The sequence below is a fragment of the Lutra lutra genome, chromosome 12 (assembly GCF_902655055.1).
Source record: "Lutra lutra chromosome 12, mLutLut1.2, whole genome shotgun sequence".
Classification (NCBI taxonomy): Eukaryota; Metazoa; Chordata; class Mammalia; order Carnivora; family Mustelidae; genus Lutra; species Lutra lutra.
In genome coordinates this window covers 37,176,716-37,201,386 of record NC_062289.1, presented here as the reverse complement: position 1 = coordinate 37,201,386, position 24,671 = coordinate 37,176,716, and the positions used below count along the sequence as shown (strand labels likewise).

The following is a 24,671-nucleotide window of genomic DNA, read 5'->3' as shown; positions in this document are numbered from 1 at the left end:
AGCAATTTCATCTTTAGGAATTTATCACAAAAGAAGACATATTTGAGTCAAGAGTATACTAGAAGAGCTGTTCACTGCAATAGTGTTTATAATAATATCAAAGCAACCAAAACACTTAGTCAAAGGACACAGAGCTGTTAAATTATGATATAGCCATTCATTAAAAAGGAAAACAGTATTTAAGTTGTACATATATTACATGAAAAGAACAGTACACAAGATATATGAAGCCAAAACACAGGGCTAAGCCTTTTGCTCAAGGAGCTTTTTTCCTATGATGAAAACAGATTAACTGCATAATCAATAAAAAATATTAAGATTATGATCCTTGAAAGGTAAATTAACCATAAAAAATTCACACTTAATATTTAGATCTCAAAAAATAAGAACCATTCAGAAATGAGTAATATCTACTTAAAAAAAAATCCATATAGCTCCATCTTATCAAATTACTTCTAAATTTAAATCAATGACTTCAGTAAAAAAAAAAGTAAAATGTAAGAAATAACTGAACTACAGATGAAAGATTCCATAAGCAGCTCTCCATATCTTTACCACTATACTCTTAATAAAATTTGAAATTTGATAAATAACCATCAAAAAGCTATATGCAGGTGTTGTAACACCTTCAGCAAGATTTTTAAATCTGACTTTCAGTGCTGTCTATTTAAAACATTCTTATTTCCTATAGTGAGAGAACAGACATTAGGAATCTCTAATCACTAAAAGTCTCAGGCAAAACAAAATTTATCTTAAGCATTTAAAAAATGATAATTGGGGGCGCCTGGGTGGCTCAGTGGGTTAAAGCCTCTGCCTTTGGCTCAGGTCATGATTCCAGGGTCCTGGGATCAAGCCCCGCATTGGGCTTTCTGCTTAGCAGGGAGCCTGCTTCCTCCTCTCTCTCTGCTTGCCTCTCTGCCTACTTGTGATCTCTGTCTGTCTAATAAATAAATAAAATCTTAAAAAAAAAAAAGATAATTGAACTTTCTGGGAAACAAAGCTTTATGAAAGTAAACACTCTTGAAAATCCTGGAATACACTGTCTAGCAGATAGCAGGGATGGATAACAAAAGTAAACAATGTATTCAGAAACAGGGATAAGGCCAAGTAAAGTAAGAAATATCTACTTGGGAAAATGCCATTTGAAATATTAAGTATGAAAGCAAATACATATAAAGTAAGGGGAAAGAAAGTAAAAACTCATATATACAACAATCATTATTAATTAAAATTGTAGACACGAATACCAAAAATAATACAAACAAAAATCTACTGGGGTGCCTGGGTGGCTCAGTGGGTTAAAGCCTCTGCCTTCAGCTCAGGTCATGATCCCGGGGTCCTGGGATCAAGCCCCGCATTGGGCTCTCTGCTCACCAGGGAGCCTGCTTCCCTTCCTCTCTCTCTGCCTGCCTCTCTGCCTATTTGTGATCTCTGTCTGTCAAATAAATAAATAAAATCTTAAAAAAAATTAAAAAAAAAATCTACTGCATAATTAAAGATGGGTAAGACAAATGGGCCACTAGAATAAAAAAGGGACTACATTCCCATGTATACATATATAGGAATTAAGTATAACAGAAACGGCATTTCACAACATAAGACAGATTCATTAACTCATTAACCATTAATTAGTACATGACAAAGGACATTTACTATCACTTTCAATTAGAGCCGTATGTCACACCATAAATTAAAAAATCCTAATGGACAAAATTACTAGGGAAAAAATCTAGAAAGATAGCATAGTATTTTTAAAGTTATGAAATGAGAAGACCATCTTAACGATATCCAGAAAGCCCAGAATCTATAAAAGAAAAGACAAACATTAACATGCAAACTTAGAATCAAACAGAAAAACAGTCAAAGGAAATAGGGACTATGCAACAAAAATAGCTAGTAAATATTTTTAAAAGATGACTAATCTGGGTGAACAAAAAAATAATTTTTAAACTATGAGATATGCAAAAAATTTTTAAAAATCACTGATATTCAGCATGGGTTAGGTTGTACAGGAAAAGACGCATTCATAGGGCATGGAGTTTAAAAAGGCAGAACATTTACACCTGAGACCAATACAACATAGTGCACTATACTCAAATAAATAAATAAATGCAGCAAAATGAATGAATGAATGAATGAATGAATGAATAGGCAGAAACTTTTGGTGGACTTAAGTATCCTGCCGAAACATAAACATACATTCCCTTGGATCCAGATATGCTATTCTGTTTCGGAGAATCAATCTTGCAGATACACTTGGACAACTAGACTAAGCCTGAATCACCAGGATGTTCTCTGCAGCACTACCTATAACACACAAAACTAATAAAAGCAACTCAGTGGCTGCAATCTGACACCATGAGAAGAGGGACAGGCTTAAACAAACTAAACAACACTCATACAATGAATACTACACCCTCAATTTTAAAAATGAGCTAAATCTGAATATATTGATGTAAGATAAACAAAAACGATAAGTACAGTCCTCTCTGACAGTTTTCCCATCCAGACATCTAGAACTTGGAACTATAATTTGACTTAAAAGCCATCAAACTGTGACTTCCAATATTCCATGGAATTCTAGTAATTTAAAACACACCTGGGTACAATGACACAAATAGGGATTTTATAAAAGCATATTTCCTTACAGCAGCTGTATGGAGCATCAAAGACATTCTCATTTTAAATGTGAAAGAACTGTTGATATGTGTACGCTACCCTCCCCAACAGTATCAAAACCAAAATGTCACTTTAAGTCTTCCCTATCCATGAACACCTTCCAAAATAATAAACTAGGTGAACAAGGGTTTATTCAGTAATTTCTACTTCTTAATCGTGAGATATGATTTCTACAGCCATCTGTGACATGCATTTTGTCAGCATAAATTAGATTAATAGTCTAAACAGTTATCTGCTTAGAAACCAGCTAAAGTTAGTCACAAATTCCAAAAATGATTCATAATTGCCAAAATTTTAAAGAACACTTCATGTTTTCATTCATTACAAAAGCTTTAATACCAACCTCCTTAAAAAATATGAAAGAGACAATTCCTAAATACTTATGTTCGATGTAAAGAAAAAAACAAAAAACAAAAAATGACTCAATACCTGATCAATGACAGCTGATATTCAAAGATGCAGATAACTCAAAACTATTTGATGATACCATGGCTTATATGTATGGTAAGTGTAAATCTTGACCTCTCAGTCTCAACTTCAAAGTGATGCCACCTACTTGATACAAAAAATGTCTAAATATCTCAAATCATTTCCATAATCTTTGGACAAAGAAATCACTCAGTTAATAAATGGTAACTTACAAAGACCTCTGTGGAATGACTTCCTAATTTATTGTAAATCTACATTTTTATTACTTCTAAAAACATGCTCAGCATAATTTAGGTGGTCCCTTTTTTAATATAATATCCAGTCATGCTGAAAAACAAGTTCTAGAACACTTTAAGACAGTGATTACCTCTGAGGAGGGAGGAAGCAGAAAGAGTTGGAGAGAGAGTTTTTACCTTTTACTACGAACTTAAATTTCTTTAAAACCTAGAAGAAAATGTGCCCTTTGGAGGCAGAATTCCTGGGTTCTGGACAACTCACTACCTCTTTGTGACCTTGGGCAAGTTATTTAATTTCCCTGTGCCTCCGTTTTCTTTACCTGTAAAATGGGGATCATTCTTCCCGCTATATAGGATTAATGTGAAGTGCTTACAACAGTACCTAACGCACGGTAAATGTGATTGCTATTATTATCATCAGCCTCATCACCTATAACCATCAACTATGCAATCTAGCTGAAAGGAACTGGGAAAAGAGGGAACTGGAGGGTGACATCTGATCTATTTCCAAACTTCCTTACATTTCAAACAAATTCTATTTTTATAACCAGTGATAAGTAACAAAAAAGTGAAAAAGTAGCATACAGTAGAATAACAGTTTCAGTCTTCAATTTTCAAAAACATGAGACAATACAGGCTTTGGAGTTTGATATTTATTTTTAGCAGGAAGAATATGCTAATGATGATGACATCGTTAGAAGATACGCCCATGTCCAATACCTGCAACAGAAGCTCAATAGAAGTTAAAGATACCATACCAACAGACGAAGGACAAAAATTGCATAACATTACTTACCCTTAATTCTGTTAACAATAAAACAAGTAACAATGTTTAACACAGAAGTTGCATCACAATTTCAAAAACTAGCCAAGTTCAGTATCACCTGTTCCTTCATAAAATTTTTTACCTTTTCCTTTCCATGTACAATTGCAAAACCTTTCTAAAGGTAGAGCATGGTGCCAGTAACTATGCCCCAAATTGAAAAGGGTTAATGCTAAATTAAAAGCTGAGAATTAGAGATGGTCTCGTGATCAAATAACTGGTCTCACAGGCAGATCCTCTTCGGCAGAGACCACTAAAACAAGAACTAAACACTAATAAAAGCCATTTAGTAGAGGCAGTATCATAACATACCTACAAATTTACAGAGAACTGCTTAAATAAAGGGATCCAGACAAGTTAGAAATTCTCCTACATACATATATAGAATTAGAAATTGCTAGAGCAATAAACAATTTAAACAAGAACTAGTCAAAAAAGATTCTGGTCCATTCACCCCTGACAACAGCTACTCTGCCCAATGGAAATAGGAAATGTTTCTCTTTTTCAACTCTGCATCCGCAGACTCATTAACAGTATCAATCACCACTTAACTTAAAGGAGTGATGACTTTCTTTTACCAAAGGTTGTGTATGAGCCAGGAGTGAAGTGGGAATATGTTAAACATCAGAATCAGGGATGCAACAAAAGAGTAACTTGAAGACTAACTTCTTGAACAGAACTGATGAACTTTACAGGGACAGGGAGAGGGGGACTAACATACCCAGAATTAATTCTATGCCAAAAAAACTCTTTATTTTTTGATTGTATACCTAAAAGTACATACATGTACTCAGAACAGGAATTCAATAAATCCAACCATAAATTACTATAGTTCACACAGACTTTATACTGCTATTTTCCAATTAGTTCTGTTCTTGAAAATGATAGTTTATATTCTTCGGATGAATTACTCTTACCGGAATTCCACATGAATAATTTTATAAAGCAAACAATTTTCATAATACCAAATTTCTAAGTTTACTTAGGCTGCTGACTTGGTTCAAGTAGAAAGAAACCTGTTCCTGCAAGGAATAGCTTACCTGGGCCATTGTCTCAAAAGGTCTATGTCAAAAAAATGCAAAATGTACAGGAACAGAGTATTTTGAAATGGCTACCAAAAAATAAATTAAACAAATAAACACTAAAGAAGGAAAAGGTTACGCACTTCCAATTTATGCTCTTTCTCTGCAAGGGCTTCCTTTTGACAACGAAGAAAATCTGCTAACATTCGAGTGAGTTGCTTCCTATCATCTATTTCAGCCGCCAATCTGCCATTGTAATCTGCCAGCAACATACAAGCATCCTCTACCATTTTAGAAAGCCTTTCTCCAGATTCTTTATCTAAGAAAAGCACAGAATAACAACATTATTATACAACAAAAACAATGCCATATGCCATTCCCTCACCCTGACTTCCGAAAAAGTTCCAGATCACATTTTCTTTTCTTACCTGTTATCTTATCTAGTAGGGATACTTCTTGAACTTCAACAGGCAAAGATGCTATCCTCTGATGAACTGCTGCATCACCTGAAGCTGCATTCTCTAGATCTTGCAATGCTCTAACAAGATCTAGAGTCTAAAAAGTTATACAACTTTAGAACCACAATAAATGAAGCTTGAACAAATACAAAAGACTTAAAATTTATTTCATATTCCTTACACCTTATGGGCTATAAAGTTTTAAATATAAACTACTTTTGAAGGCAGTCCATTTCTTCTAAGAAATATTAAGAAAAAGAAACTACACTATGTCAAATATTAAAAATATATATTGAAAACTAAAATAAGATATGGCCCTCAGCCTTCAGGAAGTCATACTCCAGTGGTAAAGACAGATAGTGTAAAAATAACTGTCAGACTCTGAAAGTAACAGGCTTCATTTATATGCCAAATACATACAGTGGCAAAAGGGAAAGCAGGCTACAACTTCAACCTACACAATACAAATTTTACATACAACATATTCATTATATTATCACGGTACATAAGCAGAATATTTTAATACTAAATTAGATATTTGGGGTGGGAGATACAAATCATGTTCTACTACAACAAAGAAGAGTCCTCAAGTTTCTATTTCTACATGATGTAATTAAAGCAGAAGAGCAATGAAGTTTGGGAATATGTTTAAATATGGTTACCTTCAACTACTCTATAGTTTGTTAACAAGATCATTAAAATATCATAAAATTCCATATATCTGATGCTTAATACTTCCATAAACACTTAGCCAATATAAAAATTATTTTATCACTAGAATATTTTACTTGCACTGTTTTCATATCAGATATAATTAGGAGGGAATGGCAAGCCTTTGCTGGTAACTTCAATTCATAATATCTATAAATTTATTCCAGAGAAAAATTAATACATTTTCTTTTTACTGGTCTCCATTTATATCCCACCTCCTTTTTTTCTTTTTTTAATCTCTAAGACTAGTTCCTGGAACAGTAGGAAATTACACACACACTTGAAAAATATAGGATATATCCAATTCTGTGCATCATTAAAGATAACACTGACAGATCGTTACTGATTTTTCTTTAAGCTATTCCCTTACAAAAAAGTTGTCACTGGAGTCTAGCAGAAAGTAAATGATCAAATGTGATAAGAATGAATGAGTCTAGGGGCGCCTGGGTGGCTCAGTAGGTTAAAGCCTCTGCCTTGGCCCAGGTCATGATCCCAGGGTCTTGGGAACGAGCCCCACATTGGGCTCTCTGCTCAGCGGGGAGCCTGCTTCCTCTCTCTCTGCCTGCCTCTCTGCCTACTTGTGATCTCTGTCAAATAAATAAATAAAATCTTAAAAAAAAAAAAAAGAATGGAGTCTAATAAGAAATATACTGCCCCACATATGCTTTTAATTCATTACTATGTGTTTAATATTCTAATATTTTACAAAATAATTTTGATTTAAGATATATACCACTACAAATGAAAGTGAGCTTAAGAGCAATGATTATGAAAAAGCTTGTTTCTCAGAGTTCCCCAATTAACTTTTATATTGTCATTTTTTAATCAGTCTTAGAAAGTTCTCAAATTTTCTGAAGTTCTGATAAGTAATCTGGCTTTATGGTCTTGATATGCATGCTCTCACTACAACCTGCTCTCATCTCACCTTCACATTCCCACGTGAATTAATTCTAAGTTTCCAGTGCTGGGTCAAGGATCAGATAAAAAAAAAAGCAAAGTTGTCTGAAAACAACATTAGCCTAAACTTTCTCGAAGAGAAAGAAATGAGTTCAATTGGATCCTACAAAGAGAAATTTTAGCCATTCTTATAAAGAATGACATGAATAAAATGACAGCTACAAAGCTGAACCACTGAGAATTAAGCAGTGTAACTAATCTGAAAGTAGTCATTATAAAATGAAAAGCAACAGCATTTTATGTAAGTACTAGATTAGAGTCAGACAGATACTCCTAAGAAGTACAACCGAGGTTACTCTTTTCATCATGGAGAACACAAGAGGATCAGACCCCATCTCCAGAACTTGGGTAAAATACTGTTCATGGAATCATAAGGCGGCTCTCAGCACAAAGTGCTTTGTCTTAATTATTACCAAATAGAAAGAAATATAAACCTAAGTGTTTGGTTGTTTGAAATGTTATTATTTTTTCCTCAAGCTTTTCTCCCTGATGATCATATGGGCTTCAGTACCTCTGTCAACGAGTGAACAGGTAGTTTGGTTCCAGTCCTAGCTGACCACCTCGCTGAGATTCTTTCTGCCTCCCCAGTATTAACACTGACATAACACACCCACAGTTTTATTTCTTTCAAGCTCCTTTCATTGGGGAAAGCGTTTCACCCAGCCTCTCGTTTCGTGCAGTGAATTCAGGTCCAGTCCTCCAACTCCCACGGAGCACTTTGAGTTCTTATTACCCTAGTATTTCTGGAAAGCCATGTTTGCTTCCAGACCAAAGCTTAGCAAAAACCAGGCTCTGGCACACATATGGAGTTGTGCGCTTCTGTACCACTTCTAGCCCACGAAGATATTTACCTTGTTTTATGAGTATGGCTATGTCTTCATTTTCTCCTTTTAAATTTTATCTGTCCCTCCTATATGTTTGAAACATAGAAGGAGGAAGCTTTAACACTCAATGCCCACATAATTAAAAGTTAAAAATGTTTTTCTGGAATCATCTGATGGCTAAAGAATGCTATACTGTACCAACCTGGGAGGACATGGGGTATTAAGATAATGACTCTAATCCATCTTATTTTACCAGGAACTATATGGTTCTATAGTTACATAGAACTGCATGAATACATGCTTGTTACTGTAACACTCATTTTTACATGTTTAAAAGAAAAAGTACTCTAAAGGGCAGTGTTTATCTCTAGGAATGGCATTTTCAGTGTATATTAAATCATATAATAAAACAGTCTTATCATATAATGTTGTATTTATTTAAAAGGAAACTATTTAAAATGGGGATATCTCACCAGACCTAATCATATTTAGCAATCAGATATCCTCTTTCTATGCAAAATATAGTTGCCTAATATACAACATACTACATTAAACATAAGCAATCTGTCATCAGAAAATAAGAGATAGTCATATAGCTTTTTTCTTATAATCAGAATTGTAATAAAAATCAATTTACAGAAGTAGAACATCAAAATTAATAAAGCTTGGTGGCCACATGAAGTAACAGTAACATAACTTCCTCAACAGAGAAAAACTTCTACCTGTGGTGGTTCACTTGGAGATCCCAGAGAGGAACAGTTTTCATTTTCATCCACCTTTATCTGTTCATAAGTTCGCTTCCTAGGCTTCTTATCACCATCTGAAATGGGAGAACACTGAAGTTTTAATGAAAGCAAACATTTTAACGAAGAGATCATGATAAAAGATTACACACTTACACAGAGCTTGCTTAAGTTGTTCTAATACATCATTCTCATAAACAGACCTTTCTTCCCAAATAGATAATACCCTTCCAAGGTGCTTCTTACAACTTTCATCAGTTTCACTAAAGAAAAAATACAAACAATAATTAATAGAGCTACTGAAAAGGTAATGGTGATTTTCAATACAATCAGACACTCATTCCCTGAAAAAAGCTGTTCAAATGTTTACTGAGCACCACTATGTGACCAGAAGTTCAGCTGTGAAGTGATCAAGACAGACCCACTCCCTGCTTCCTTTAAAAGCTTACAGACACATATTTTTTTAAGATTTTATTTTTTAAGTAATCTCTACACCCAAAATGGGGTTAAAAGTTACAACCCCGAAATCAAGATTCACACACTCTACCCACTGAGCCAGCCAGGTGCCCCTAGACACATTATTAAACAAAAATTTACAAGAAAATGTAAAAGTGCTCACACTGGCTACTAGGGGTTTACAACAAAGATGCCCTTAACTATATGGGGGCTGCATAAGAGGCTAAGAAGCTTCCAAATAGGTGACTTTTAAATTTATTTAACAAATACGTATTGATCAAGGCTATCTGTGGCACTATCAAAGGCACTATCTTTGAGAATACAAATGGAGGGGCGCCTGGGTGGCTCAGTGGGTTAAAGCCTCTGCCTTCGGCTCAGGTCATGATCGCAGGGTCCTGGGATGGAGCCCCACATCGGGCTCTCTGCTCCGCAGGGAGCCTGCTTCCTCCTCTCTCTCTCTCTGCCTGCCTCTCTGCCTGCTTGTGATCTGTCAAATAAATAAATAAAATCTTAAAAAAAAAAAAAAAAAGAGAATACAAATGGAGCTTTATTTATGGCAGCTGTTATTAAAGGGCCACAAAAAAGAACAAGGTATTAAAGACAAGCATAATGCAGAGGCCTCGCCCACTTCAAAACAGATTTAAAAATATATCTGAGGAAGTGATATTTGAGATCTGATGACTGAACAACAGGAAAGTGGCAAACAGACTACTCCCAATCACCTCCTACTGCCTTCATCACTACCACTGTAGACTGAGCTACTATTACCTCTTGCCTGGATTTCTTAAGTCTTTTCATTGGTCTCTTAGGCTCTTACGTCTTTACTCTATGCTCTACTAATGTCAATCAAATCATACAGCTCTTCAATCCCTTAGCAGCTATAAATCATACCAAGCATAAAACCAAAATCCTTATTCTGGACCACGGGACATGTTCTACTTCCTGGCTACTTCTCAGTCCACATTCCCTAAATACCTTCTCCTATACAAATCTCCTTGCTGATCCTCAAACATGCCCAGCACACATATGTCTCACTATTTCTGCTAAGTATTTCCTCTACACAGAATCCTCTTCTAGATGCTCAAGTGGCTCATTTCATCTTTTCCTTCAGTCTCTGTTCAAATGCCATCTCCCCAAAATAGTCATTCTTTATTTCATGATATAAAGTCCTCATATCCTCTAGTTCTTTCCTTAATTTATTTCCTCACAATACTTACTACGAGCATAATATATATTCATCTGTACATCTAGTTATTACTTTTGTCATCCACTGAAATGCAAGCTCCACTAGGACAGAACTTTATCCTGTTTGCTACAGTATCCTTAGGGCCCAGCACATAATAGGCAGTCAATAAATACTTTATTGAATTTCTCAGGAAAAGCAACATATTTAAAAGCGTTAAGGTAGAAAGAACTAAAAGAGTGAGTTCGGTTATCTTTAACTTGGACTATGAATTGTGTGTGTGGAAGAAATGTGAGACAGGAGTCTGAAAATGTGGATAAGGCCATGAAGCAATACCTTAAGTCTTGCTCAGGACTTTAGACTTAATCTCTGAAACAAATGAGACCTCAAAGGCAAGGGAGTATTATGATCAGCTCTGTAACTCTGGCTAGTTTCCTAAGTTGGTTAAACAATACTAGAGGCTCCTGCAATTATAAAGAAAATGACATTATGGGGGTTCCTGGGTGGCTCAGTCAGTTGAGTGTCTGCCTCAGGTCGTGGTCATGATCTTGGGGTCCTGGGATCAAGCTGCGTCTTAGGCTCCCTACTCAGAAGGAAGACTGCTTCTCCCTCTCTTTCTGTCCCCACCCTCCCCAATGCTCTCATGTGCACTCTCTCTCTAAAAAATAAATAAAATCAGGACACCTGGGTGCTCAGTTAAAAAATAAAATCTAAAAAAAAAAAAAAAAAAAAAAAAAAAAGAAGACATTATGGGAACTGGAATGGAAAGAAATCTAAATAACTGTGGGAACTATATACACTACATGGGATAAAGGGAGTGAAGGAGAATGGAGAATTTGATATACTATAAATCACATTATCAGAGAAAGTTAAAGATGACGCCTAATTTCTCATATGGCCATCTGGATAGATAGAGTTGGATCCACTTAGAGAGTGAAACATAGAGGAGAAACAAGTCTGACAGGGAGCAAGGACATAATATGAGTTCAATATGAGACACAGTACATTTGAGATGTCTGGAGGCATACAACCAGAAATTCATCAGGCAACAGGACACACAGGTCTAAAACAAAGAAAACACATTTGGACTGGAGAATAAGACTGTGAGATATTAGGGTGTGGATAATAACTAAATACATGCAATGTATAAAATCACCAGAGGTCAAGTGAAGAGGATGACCACAGAAAGAGGGCCTAGGACTGAACTCTTAAGAAATGCCAATATCGGGACGCCTAGGTGGCTCAGTGGGTTAAGCCGCTGCCTTCGGCTCAGGTCATGATCCCAGCGTCCTGGGATCGAGTCCCACATCGGGCTCCTTGTTCTGTAGGGAGCCTGCTTCTCCCTCTGCCTGTGCTCGCTCTCTCTCTCTCTGACAAATAAATAAATAAAATCTTTAAAAAAAAAAAAAAAGAAAGAAATGCCAATATCTGAAAAGATGACAAAAGACATTTTCTAAAAGGAAATATAAATAATACTCATTTAAGAATAACACAGAGCAGTATTTCATACACTCTAATTTTTGAAAAATGCATCCACTATGATTAAATTTGCAAGTCATGCCTGTAGTATATTTTTTATCTTTAAATCTTTCAACAGACATCTTCAGAGATTTACCCCTGGATTCTGTAATTTACACTGATTTAGTAGTTTACCCCCAATAATGCTTACTAGTAAACTACCAAACATTTGCCTGTTTGGATATAAGCATTAAAAATGGCATAAGCCAAAGCACTGACTTTTCCCTTCAGAATTTTTCTGTAGCAAAATTTTTCAACAGGCTTATTATTCTAAATATTCTATACTTCCACAGCATTTTAAAATGTTATGATATATATACCCAAACACTAAAAAACCCTCAAAATTATAAGCAATATGAAAGGAAAAGGTATGACGTTTATCCAGAAATATTAGTCGGGAAAATGATAGCTTTATAAGCACACAAATTTTTAATTCTTCTTAATGAAGTTCATTCCAAAATGGCAGTTGCTTTTGGTCTCTTAAAGGAAAGCTGTTAATTCAAGTACTCCAAATACCCACCATTGCAACAGTTCAAAAATTTCCCTTCATACAAAGTATTTAATATATTTACAAATGTCACTTATAGTTAAGTCTTTTCAAATGAAAATTTCAAAGAAATTCATTCCATTTTTTGTTGAATGGCTTACAGCAAATTTTAACAAAAGCACATATGCAAATTTAAAACAGATTACCTAGTACCCAAACAATTACCATACCTTGAAACATGTTTAAAAGCCTCCACTATAACTGGTGCAAAATCTTTTGTAAACTCCGGCCCCTTCCTTTTGCTGTTCTGAATAACATCATTGGCTAGGTAGAGAAAAGTAAGCTTCCTGTTTGGTTTGGCTGAAAAATTAAAAAAAAATTTTTTTTAATTAAAAATCTACTTAAAATATCCTAATTTAACTTGGACAAACTTTCTCGATATCTGAATCAACAAACCTACTAACCTTATGTATCATGTTCAACTCTAACTTCTCATTCTACCACCAAACTTATCAAGTCACTATTCTTTAACTCACTAGAGGTTTCTATAGTTTCTGGAAATACTTCATGAGGAAAAAAAAAAAAAAAGACTCAGTAGGAGGAGTTAGTCAACAATTAGTTTCATTGACTTACTAAGCTGCCCAAACTACTTACCTCTGATTCCTGTCTTATCACCATTCCCAAATGAGCAGCTTTATACACCAAAATCCTCAAGTCTATAAAAATGCATCTCTGTGAATCAATCTGTACTAAATTTTGTTAAAACAATTTAACACTACATGAAATACAGATTATTTGAAATAAGATGGTGACTGGTCATGTTAAGATGGTACCCTAAAGACTGAATATATGACTGTTTCAATAACCACACTGATTTTAAAGTTATCATTAAATTATTGTAAAATAAGAGTACAAAATGTAAAATACGTTGAAAGAGACTTCACTTCAACTAATTATGTGTGTTTTGTTTATGAAATAAATATTTCCCAAGCTAATAGAGTAAATGTTAGGGAGACCAAATGGGCAGTTTAGATTTTCAACCACTTTGGATTACACACCTATTTTTTTAAGATTTTTTCTTACTTATTTATTTGACTCAGACAGAGATCACAAGTAGGCAGAGAGTTAGGCAGAGACAGAAGGGGAAGCAGGCTCCCTGCTGAGCAGACAGCACAATGGGGCTCCATCCCAGGACCCTCCCTGAGATCATGACCCAAGCCAAAGGCAGAGGCTTAACCGAGTCACCCAGGCTCCCCTGGATTACACACCTTATATAACTGAATTCATCTAGACAAAAAGATGTCTCTTCTCACAATATTCCATGGATCTAGTCATCCTTCTAAAAAAATGGAAGAGATTTCTCTAATTGTGGGCCAGAATACATTCTTAGTAGTTACAATGTTAAGTTGTATAGTATTAAGTCCAACCCAAATAAGAGTCATACATATAAGTAAATTTAATTAGTGGAACATATCTTTTTTTTTAATTTTATTTATTTATTAGACACACAGAGAGAGAGATCACAAGTAGACAGAGAGGGAGAAGTAGGCCCCCTGCTGAGCAGAGAGCCGGATGCGATCCCAGGACCCTGAGATCATGACCAGAGCCGAAGGCAGAGGCTTAACCCACTAAGTCACCCAGGCGCCCCAGTGGAACATATCTTTTATATCGACTATTTTCATAATGTAATTTTACTAGGATTAAATGTGAATTATTCAAAGTAGTACAGTTATATTCAGAAACACTGTACTCTGCGGCATCCACATTCAATGGTGGAAACTTATGGTCAGTACTGATAATTGAAGGCTCAATTAATGTGGGCCAGCTTAGTGGATTTAAGACAAAATGAGCCCTCTTGATTTGAATATTCAAGTTTAATCATTCAACACATTAAAAGCCACTTCTAGTTCACATCTTTCTTGGGAGGAAACTAGTGACACACACAACCTTCTTACAAGAAACTAAAATACTGAGTCAGAAATGACCAGACTTTACAAATCTATGCCGTCCATTCCATAGTCTCATTTGCCTATCTAAAGATGGGGCCCACTACTCTGCTTTTCAAAGTTCTGGAACAGAATTAAGATATGGAAGAGAGGGCAATAACAAAGACCAACTTCTGATTCTTTCGGCTCTTGTCCAGTTAGATAAACCATTCAGTATAACTGATTAAGAGAGCAGGACCCTTTCTCATGAAGATGACCATAATGACAATTTTCCCAATATTCGATCCTGTCTCTTTTTTACCTATCCCTATCCAAAGAAAATCCCACCCAAAGAAAAGGTTAATACTACTTTTACTATGGGTTACACACTATTATTCTAAGCACTTTACATGTACTACCTAATTTACCCCAAATAATGTAAGGTACCATCACTACCAGCATTTGGCAGTTCAACAAATAGGCATCAAAAGGATTATCTGCCCACAGCGAGATATCCAGGAAGGGATCAGCCAGGATTTGAATCCAAAGTCCAACTCCTAAGCATTCTGTCTTAACTGGACTATGCCTCTTATGACTACGTTATAAATGAAAGGTGGTTATCTTTTGCAAAGATCATGTAGTGACTCAACCAAAATATTTTAGAATATTAGCAGCACTATTCACAACAGCAAAAGGTAGAAGCAACACAAGTATCCACTGACAGATAAGTGAATAAACAAAATGTGGTAGTCCATACAAATGGAATCATGACACATGCTACAACATGAATGAACCTAGAGGATATTACACTAAGTGAAGCAAGCCGGTAAACAAAATAAAACAAAACAAAACTACTTTATGGTTCTGCTCCTATGAAGTACCTAGAATAAATTCAGAGAGACAGAAAGTAAATGGTGACTGCAAAGGGCTGGGGGCAGAAAGTCACACAGAGTTATCGTTTAATGGGTATAAAGTTCCAGTTTTATAAGATGAAAAGAATTCTGGAAATAGATGGTGATGATGGTTGCACAGTAGTATGAATATATCCAATACCAATAAACTGAACACTTAGAAATGGTTAAAAATGGTAAATTCTATTACGTACCACTCAAATTTAAAAATATGTATTTTAAAATACCTTTAAATCCATGGGCTATCATCTCTTAAAAATAATTTAGAATGGTTTCTACAATGTACATTAAAGCAAAAATTCACAAGACTTCAAAATATATTTCCCAGCATACTAAAAAAACAAAACAAAACAAAAACACACAAAACAACCAAACAACCAAAACTACAGCATGGATTTGGTATGAGGTCCAAATTTCAAGACTTTATTTTCCTTTTTTTCCCCTTGTAGAACCCAAGCTAAAATATGAGAAATACCTAGGAACTGCTATATGGATACTCTTCTCCAAATTTTCAGTAAAAAAGAAGAAAATCACAAAAATTCTTTTTTCTTTTTTAAGATTTTATTTATTTGACAGAGAGAGAGATCATAACCAGGCAGAGACAGAGGGGGAAGCAGGCTCCCCACCGAGCAAAGAGCCCAATGAGGAGCTCAATCCCAGGACCCTGGGATAATGACCTGGGCCGAAGGCAGAGGCTTAACCCACTGAGCCACCCAGGTGCCCCATAAAAATGATTTTCTAGTGAACTTTGATAATAACAGAGCCACAAACTGTTATTAAAGCATACAAAATTAACAGAAAGAGTAAACAAACCATTTCATAATTCCTTAAAGTAAAAACTCTGTTGGCAATAAAATGTAATGCTTAAAACTGGGTCTGACCTAATCACTTCCTTTATTTTTATTGTCACAGGGTTCCTTATAAAAACAGTTATTTTCTAAATTTTCTATTCAATTTAAATAGCATTTATTTAATGTTTGCTATATGCCAGGGACCATGCCAGGCACTGACCTTTCCTGTTCAATCAAGAGTTTTCAAGCTCTATATAGACTGGCACATGACAGGTCACATCACTAAAAATGTGAGTTCTCTTTATTCCTTCTCTCCACTAATGTATCACGCCAACATTGGAAGCAATCACAAATATAATATTATAACCCAGTGTATCTGTATGTGTGTATACTGTTATTTTTGTGCCAATAAAGTATAACCAAATAAGGACCAGGCAATATTTACATTGGGAGGAACAATTTTCTATCTCACCTCTCTGAATTAAAAGTTCTAAGCTACAGCGGGCATTAAGTATAGCCCCTTTTCCTTGGACCTTGTATGTGAACAGGTAAATCAAAACAAATAAATAATAATAGAATCTGGCTGGCTAATATATGAGGACATAATATTACCTAAAATGTTGAGCATATGCCCTAAAAGGGCAATACAAATTCAGTTCATCATATAAGTAAGAAACAGCTACATAATAATTCACAATTAGACAATATGAAACAAACTTTGCCAGTCAAAGGACTACATAAATGCCACCTAGTTTAAGCAACTCATGATCAGTTCAGAATCTAGTTTTACTTATTCATAATCAGAAAATGAGAGCTTTGGGGCACCTGGGTAGCTCAGCCAGTTAAGCAACTGACTTGGGTTCTGAGTCAGGTCATGATCTCAGGGTCATGGGTCTGAGCCCCATGTTGGGCTCCCACATTATTCGGCACAGAGTCTCTTGGGATTCTTTCCCCTTCTCCCACTCTCTCCCCCTCTGCTCCTTCCCTCAATTGAGTATATTCTTGCTCGCTCTCTCCAAAATAAATAAATAAATAAATAAATAAATAAATAAATAAATAAATAAAATCTTTCAAAAAGTGAGAGCATCATTACTTATTTTCTTACAACTGTACAAACCATATATGCCTATTCATTTTGATATAAAGCAGAATATCATAATTTAAGGTAATCACTCATGTTTTTATGGTGACTGAACTTTAAAACCACACTAGATGACAATGCAAATAAATACAACAGCTAAAATTTTACTGTGTTATCTATTAACACAAGAACCTCTTTGCAGAGGAAGCCTACTACATGGGAAAAGCAGCAGAAAAACCTGGATAAACGAATATATACACACAGACACACACACATACCAATGAACACTACTATAGCTCTTATAGGAGGAAATCAGAAGAAAAGCCATTATCTTGAAACAAAAATCTACTAAAGACTTACTAACAACTGCGGGACAGCCTCATGTAATTCCCTGGTAAACTCATTATTACTATAAACTACAAGACATGTTCATATAGATGAACAGTTGGTTATATGGCAGAAACTATTCTAACTTTCTGCCACAGAAAGTGCACAATCCACAGGTGATTCATGAATAGATTCTATCCGTCCCAGACAGAAGCAAGAGTTCAGTCAGACACAGCTGGCTGCTTCGTAACAGCTGAGGTGGGTGAAAAGTGAGGGGGATAAAGCCAGTGTATTCCCGTACCACTGAAACAATGCCTCAGACTTTTGGCAGCCCATCTCTTGCTTTAAAACCCTTCAAAGATTATTCTCCAGATAACACTGTAAATCCTTAATAGAAACTAAAGGCCCAAAAATGTCTGTCTCTGCCCTCTATAATATTCTCTCTTCATGCCCAATACAACACTCCTCTAACTTCCCCAACTCCTACCCATCCTTTAGACCTCAGTTCAGCAGGTTCCTCTGGTTCTCCTGCACCATCCAGTACGCAGGTTAGGCAATGCCAATACGCTCTCACAGCACTCCATTCTTTCCTATAGAGCACTTATTCCAACTACAACTACTTCCATTTAATCTACCTAACGCTTCCCAACTAAACTAAGCTTCATTGAAAGCAACAACCGTCACTCTATCTACCCATCTATGGTGGAATTAAGCCCAGCAGTTGATTCAAAATTTGTTTACTTATTTACTAAATCAGTAATTTTTGGCCTAAACCTCTTCCTTTAATTATTTGTTCCACTAAGCTGGTTTCTGGTTTTAACCTCACCCAGCATAGCTGAAGAGGGGAAAATGTAAAATTACACTGCTCTCAGAAAACTCAACTTCAAATTCAGATTATGAGACAAACTTTCTTTCAGATCTAGCTAATCTTGCTTATTTTCAAAGTACTGAGTTCAAATATTTTTATCTCCTCCTCCATTCTAGAGCTCTCATAAATCAATAATCTACAGAAAAATGGGCTAATGTGAATGGAAGGATGAAAGGAATACAAATACTAAGCTTTCAAAACCAATTATTTTCCACCTATTAGACTGGTCAAGATCAAAGTCTGACACTAACTAAAGTTAGCAAAAGCATGACTAAGATTATCACCTTTAGATACCTTCAGACACTGGTGGTTAATATATACTAGTGCAACCTCTTACAAAATTAATTTAGCAATACCTGTAAAAAGTGTAAATGCACAAATCCCTTGACCCTGCAAATTTCATGTCTAGGAATTTACCCTCTGGATATATTATCATAACTGCACAAAGAAATCACTATGGATACACATAACAAGATATAACTAAATAAATCATAGTATATACATACAACCCAATACTCTACAGCTGTTCAAAAATGAGACAGAGGGGCACCTGGGTGGTTCAGTCAGTTAAGTGTACAACTTAAATTTTGGCTCAGGTCATGATCTCAGGATCATGGGATCAAGCCCAGTGTCTGGCTCTGCCCTCAATGTGGAGTCTCCTTGAGATTCTCTCTCCCTCTGCCTCTGCCACTCTCACCCCTCCAAAAAAAAAAAAGAGAGAGAGAGAAATTTATATACTGATACGGAAAGGTATCTCAGACATGTATCTCAGACACAGTGGTAAGAGACACAGTAGTATCTCAGACACTACTGGGTATTTACCCAAAGACACATTCACACAAATACACAGTAGACAGACTTACTTCAGGGAAGATCAAGAAATAATTTGGGGGAGGCGCCTGGGTGGCTCAGTGGGTTGAGCCGCTGCCTTCGGCTCAGGTCATGATCCCAGGTCCTGGGTTCGAGCCCCGCATCGGGCTTTCTGCTCGGCGGGGAGCCTGCTTCCTCCTCTCTCTCTGCCTGCCTCTCTGCCTACTTGTGATTTCTGTCAAATAAATAAAATCTTAAAAAAAAAAAAAATAATAATTTGGGGAGGGGTATGTGTCAAGAGTAACCAACAAAGATTTAAGTAATAAAGGGAAAACACATGGGGCACCTGGGTGGCTCAGTGGGTTAAGTGACTGACTCTTGATTTTGGTTCAGGTCCCGATCTTGGGGTCACGAGATTGAGCCCCACATTAGGCTCCCTCTCCTTCTCTCTCCGCCACCATGCACTCTCTCTCTAAAATAAGTAATTTAAAAAATATATATAATAAAGGGAAAACACATGAGTTATATATTCAATAATTAACTTGGGCCTACATGCTGAAAAGGGCTTCTGGGTAGTGCTCACCTGATGTTCCAATTTGACTTTGTCTTATAGGTACATTATCTCTCTTATTTCAATATTTGGTAGAAAAACAAAATGAAACAAAACAAAAAAAAAGAACACCCAGACCCAAGCAAATGGACATCTTCCCCAGTCTAATAGGTCGAAGTTCCTGAAATAATTTCAAAAATTTTTATTTTAGTATATGCAACAAATGAATTTTTAAAATCTTGAAAAGAACAAACCTCATCCCAGACCATCAGAGACAACTGTAGAAGACACTGTCAATTGGAAGAGTTCTGGAAGAATACACGCCATACAGCTTATTCACATTACACTTCTACAGTGGGACTGAGACTAAAACTTTTCTGCTCTTATAAGGATAGTATTTTTATTTTTATTTTTTTTATTTTTTTTTTTAATTTTTTTTTTTTAAGATTTTATTTATTTATTTGACACAGAGAGAGAGAGAGAGTAAGAGACAGAGCACAAGCAGGGGGAGTGGCAGAGAGGCAGGCAGAGGGAAAGGGAGAAGCAGGCTCCCCGCTGAGCAAGGAGCCCGATGTGGGGCTCGATCCCAGGACCCCAGGACCATGACCTGAGCCGAAGGCAGACGCCCAACTGACTGAGCCACCCAGGTGCCCCTTATTTTTTTTTTTTTAAAGATTTTATTTATTTATTTGACAGAGAGAAATCACAAGTAAGCAGAGAGGCAGGCAGAGAGAGAGGAGGAAGCAGGCTCCCTGCTGAGCAGAAAGCCCGATGTGGGGCTCGAACCCAGGACCTGGGATCATGACCTGAGCCGAAGGCAGCGGCTTAACCCACTGAGCCACCCAGGCGCCCCTGGGATAGTATTTTTAAAATACTACAGTGGAGGGGCGCCTGGGTGGCTCAGTGGGTTAAAGCCTCTGCCTTCAGCTCAGGTCATAATCCCAGGGTCCTGGGATTGAGCCCCGCATCGGGCTCTCTGCTCAGCAGGGAGCCTGCTTCGCTCTCTCTCTCTCTGCCTGCCTCTCTGCCTACTTGTCATCTCTGTCTGTCAAATAAATAAATAAATCTTAAAAAAAAAAATACTACAGTGGAATTTCCACAGTCACTATGGAAAACAGTATGGAGCTCCCTCAAAAAATAAAAAATAGAATTACCATATGATTTAATAATTCCACTACTGGGTATTTACCCAAAGAAAACAAAAGCACTAATTCAAAAAGATATATGTACCCCTATGTTTACTGCAGCATTATTTACAACAGCCAAAATATGGGGGCACCTGGGTTGCTCAGTAGGTTGATCATCCAACTCTTGATTTCAGCTCAAATCCTACTCTCAGGGTTGTGAAATCAAGCCCCATGTCCAGGCTCAGCAGGAAGTCTGCTTGAGATTTTCTTCCTCTCCTTCTACCCCGGCCCTAACATGCTCTCTTTATATAAATAAATAAATCTTTACAAAAAATTGCCAAGATATGGGAGAAACCCAAGTGTCCACTGATGGATAAAGAAGATGGATATACTGTGGAATATTCATTGGCCATAAAGAAGAATAAAATCTTGCCATTTGCAACAACACAGATGAACCTAGACAGTATAATCCTAAATCAAATTATGATTTCACTCATACGGAACTTAAGAAACAAAACAAAGGGAAAAAAATAGACAAACATAAAATCAGACTTTTAAATACAGAGAACAAACTGGTGATTGCTGGGGAGATGTGGGTGGGAGGGCAGGTGAAATAGATAAAGAGGTTTAAAAGTACACTTATCACAATGAGCACTGAGAATTATATAGAATTGCTGAATTACATTCTACACCCGAAACTAATAATACTGTATGTTAATTATACCTGAATTAAAAAAATACATGACTATTTTCTTATAACTAGGCACTGCTCTTAAAGTTTATTGTGTATCTAATTTAATCTTCAAAACAACCCTACACGGTAAGTTATTACCTGCATTTATCAATGAAACAATTATTTAAGTAATAAAAGGCATTCAAAGAAATGCACTGAAATCAATTAGCAATCCCAGAACCCATACTGTGGTCCCTACACATTTTCGCAATAAAAGCAGGAAATGCGTAAGATGAGCCTGGCATAACTTGTCAATGATAAAAAGCAAGAAAGCTATTTAAAAATCACTGGGGTTGTATCCAAAGGATATGGGTGACCCTCTAAGAGGTTGCCACTGGCAAAAGAGCATAAAAAAGAATGACTTATAGGGGCACCTGGCTGGCTCAGTTGGTTAAGCATCTGCCTTCGGCTCATGTCATGATCCCCCTGTTATTTCTTATAAGACCCCTGGGCCTTATTTGGAAAGTCTTTGCACTACACAAGACTAGACAGAACTATAAATGCATGTTTTCCTAACATAATTCCATAGCTGATTTTTTTCCAGTGTTGTATCTTTAACCGGATTAACTTTAAATATGGTATTGAGCAGAAATCTAAGAATCATTTCTTAATATTCTAGTTCTTCTCCCATAAATATAAAGTGTCTTATTTACCAAATGCCTGCATAAAATGGGTTTCCTCCTAAGTATCTACTCTGTTCCTTTCATACATATTCCTCTTCCTGTACTGACATCATAGTTTTCTAACTTTGATGCCTTTACAGGCTGTGCAGATACCTAAAAGAGCACAATATTTCCATTCCTGTTTTCTCTTCAACACTGTCAAAATTCATGGGGCACCTGGGTGGCTCAGTCAGTGAGGTGTCTGCCTTAGGCTCAGGTCATGATCTCAGGGTCCTGGGATAGAGCCCCACATTGGGATCCCAAGCAGGGAGCTGGCTTCTCCCTCTCCCTCTGCCTGTCACTCCCTCTGCTTGTTCTCTCTCTCTCTAATAAATAAATAAAGATCTTTAAAAAAAAAAAAAAAGTCAAAATTCACAAGACAAAAATTAAAAATTGCCTTGGCTCTTCCTCCACATCTACTTTCCCCAATGACCTCTAGAGTTAGTTAAATTTCTTGTAAAAGAACAAATTTCTTATAGACTGCCCTGACTTTACAAATTAATTTGGGAGTAACTGGCCTTTTTGCAGTGTATTTTTACTTGGCACTTTAACATACTATTCTGCTGTTTTAAATATTACAAGTGTGTATTTTAGAGCAATAAAAACTAAAAGTGTTTAGCATTGTTATAATAAAATAAGCTTGTTAAAATACTAATAAAACATGCAAACCAGAAAGTATCTTATAATATCTAAGACAAGAAAACATTAGTAAAAATACTAGTCTCAGTTTCAAGTGATGTGTCCCAGTTCCAATATAAAGACCAGTTTGTAGGGAACTTGTGTTTCCAGGAAGATGGAGCAGATGTAGTTTTCCCTATTTCTCCTGCAAAGTACAACTACCAAATATAAGAAAAGAAACAGAGGCAGACCGGGTAGGAATCTTTGGGTCAGTTCTTGGGAGTTTTCTTTTTGCCTTTAAGTCAGCAACCCAGAAATCCTAACAGGTGCCGACATAAAAAGTTCCAACACAAACTTTTCATTCTAGCCAAATGACCAGGAAAAGAGAATCCTAGAAAGACACGAAACTTTTGGACAATAACCAATCTACTCTAGCCAAACACCACAGGGAAAAAAAATAAAGCAGCACAAAAAACTGTGTCCCGCCCACATCCACACTAACAAAGGCTAACTGGGAAGCCAGGCTGTGATGTAGAGCCCCTCACCTCTCCGGGGTGGTGTCAGAGAAAGCAAAGTTAGGGAGGCCTGGACTTCCATTCCCATCCAGCAGTAAGAAGGCACTGCCCCTTGGGATGGAGTCACAGGAAGCCTAGAGGAGAGCCAGGACTTCCACAATGGCCCAGCCGTCCTAAGACCCACATTACTAACCCCGAGTTGTGGTGTCAGCCAAAATCCCACTTGCACACAACAGTAACAAAGAGTAACTCCCTCCCCTGATGGAGTAATGTCCTAGAAATTCAGATAAAACGGTATTAAATAAAGTCCAGATTCTCAAACAAAATATCTCTCAAACACAAAATATGGATCAAGCAAATATCACGCATTATACCAACAACCAAAGGGATCTCAAATTGAATGAAAAAAGACTATCAATAGATGCTAATACACGGTGACAAAGATATTAGAAGTATCTGACAAAAATTTTAAGCCAGAAATTGAGAATGCCTCAACTAGCACACACAAATATCCTGAAAATACAAACTTATCAAAATTTGTGGAATAAAGCTGAAGCAGGGCTGAGAAACTTTTAGCACTAAATGCATATAATGGAAAAGATGAACAAGTCCCGAATCAATAATCTAAACTCCCACCTCAAAAACCTCGAATAAGAGCAAAATTAACCCAAGAAAACAGAAAGAGGAAATAATAAAAGCAGAAATTACTGAAACTAAAACAAAAATAGAAGAAAAAGAATCCATGAAAGACAAGCTGTTTTCTCCCCAAGTTTTACTGAGATTTAACTGACATACATCACTGTACATCAAGTTTAAGGTGTGCAGCATAATGGTCTGACTTACATACACTTTGAAACACTTAATGCGGGCTCCTGGGTGGCTCAGTGGGTTCAAGCCTCTGCCTTCAGCTCAGGTCATGATCCCAGGGTCCTGGGATCGAGCCCCACATCGGGCTCTGTGCTCAGCCGGGAGCCTGCTTCCCCCTCTCCCTCTCTGCCTACTTGTGATCTCTGTGTGTCAAATAAATAAATAAACTCTCAAAAAAAAAAAAAAAGAAAGAAAGAAAGAAACAATGCAGTAAGTTTAACATCCATCATCTCATATAGATCCAAAAAAGTTTTTTTTCCTTCTCATGAGAACTCTTAGGATTTACTCTTAAAAACTTTCATTTATATAATACAGCAAGATAAACTAGTCACCATGTTGCACACTGCAGCCCTAGCATTT

At 36.4% G+C, this 24,671-nt stretch overlaps 1 protein-coding gene across 2 annotated transcripts in view; it reads right to left on the bottom strand.

The window, feature by feature from the left end:
- RPRD1A (regulation of nuclear pre-mRNA domain containing 1A) overlaps window positions 1-24,671 on the bottom strand; it is a 75,164-nt gene that overhangs the window by 30,715 nt on the left and 19,778 nt on the right. The window contains exons 2-7 of one of the 2 annotated variants that reach the window (XM_047697437.1): window positions 12,757-12,886; window positions 9,039-9,145; window positions 8,862-8,959; window positions 5,618-5,744; window positions 5,333-5,508; window positions 3,901-4,064 (exon numbers count right to left, since the gene is read on the bottom strand). In XM_047697437.1, the coding sequence (XP_047553393.1) occupies window positions 3,945-4,064; window positions 5,333-5,508; window positions 5,618-5,744; window positions 8,862-8,959; window positions 9,039-9,145; window positions 12,757-12,886 (758 nt within the window). In that variant the 3' untranslated portion in view covers window positions 3,901-3,944. Of the gene's footprint in view, window positions 1-3,900; window positions 4,065-5,332; window positions 5,509-5,617; window positions 5,745-8,861; window positions 8,960-9,038; window positions 9,146-12,756; window positions 12,887-24,671 lie in introns of those variants that run through there. The other variant, XM_047697436.1, reaches the window with a different exon arrangement.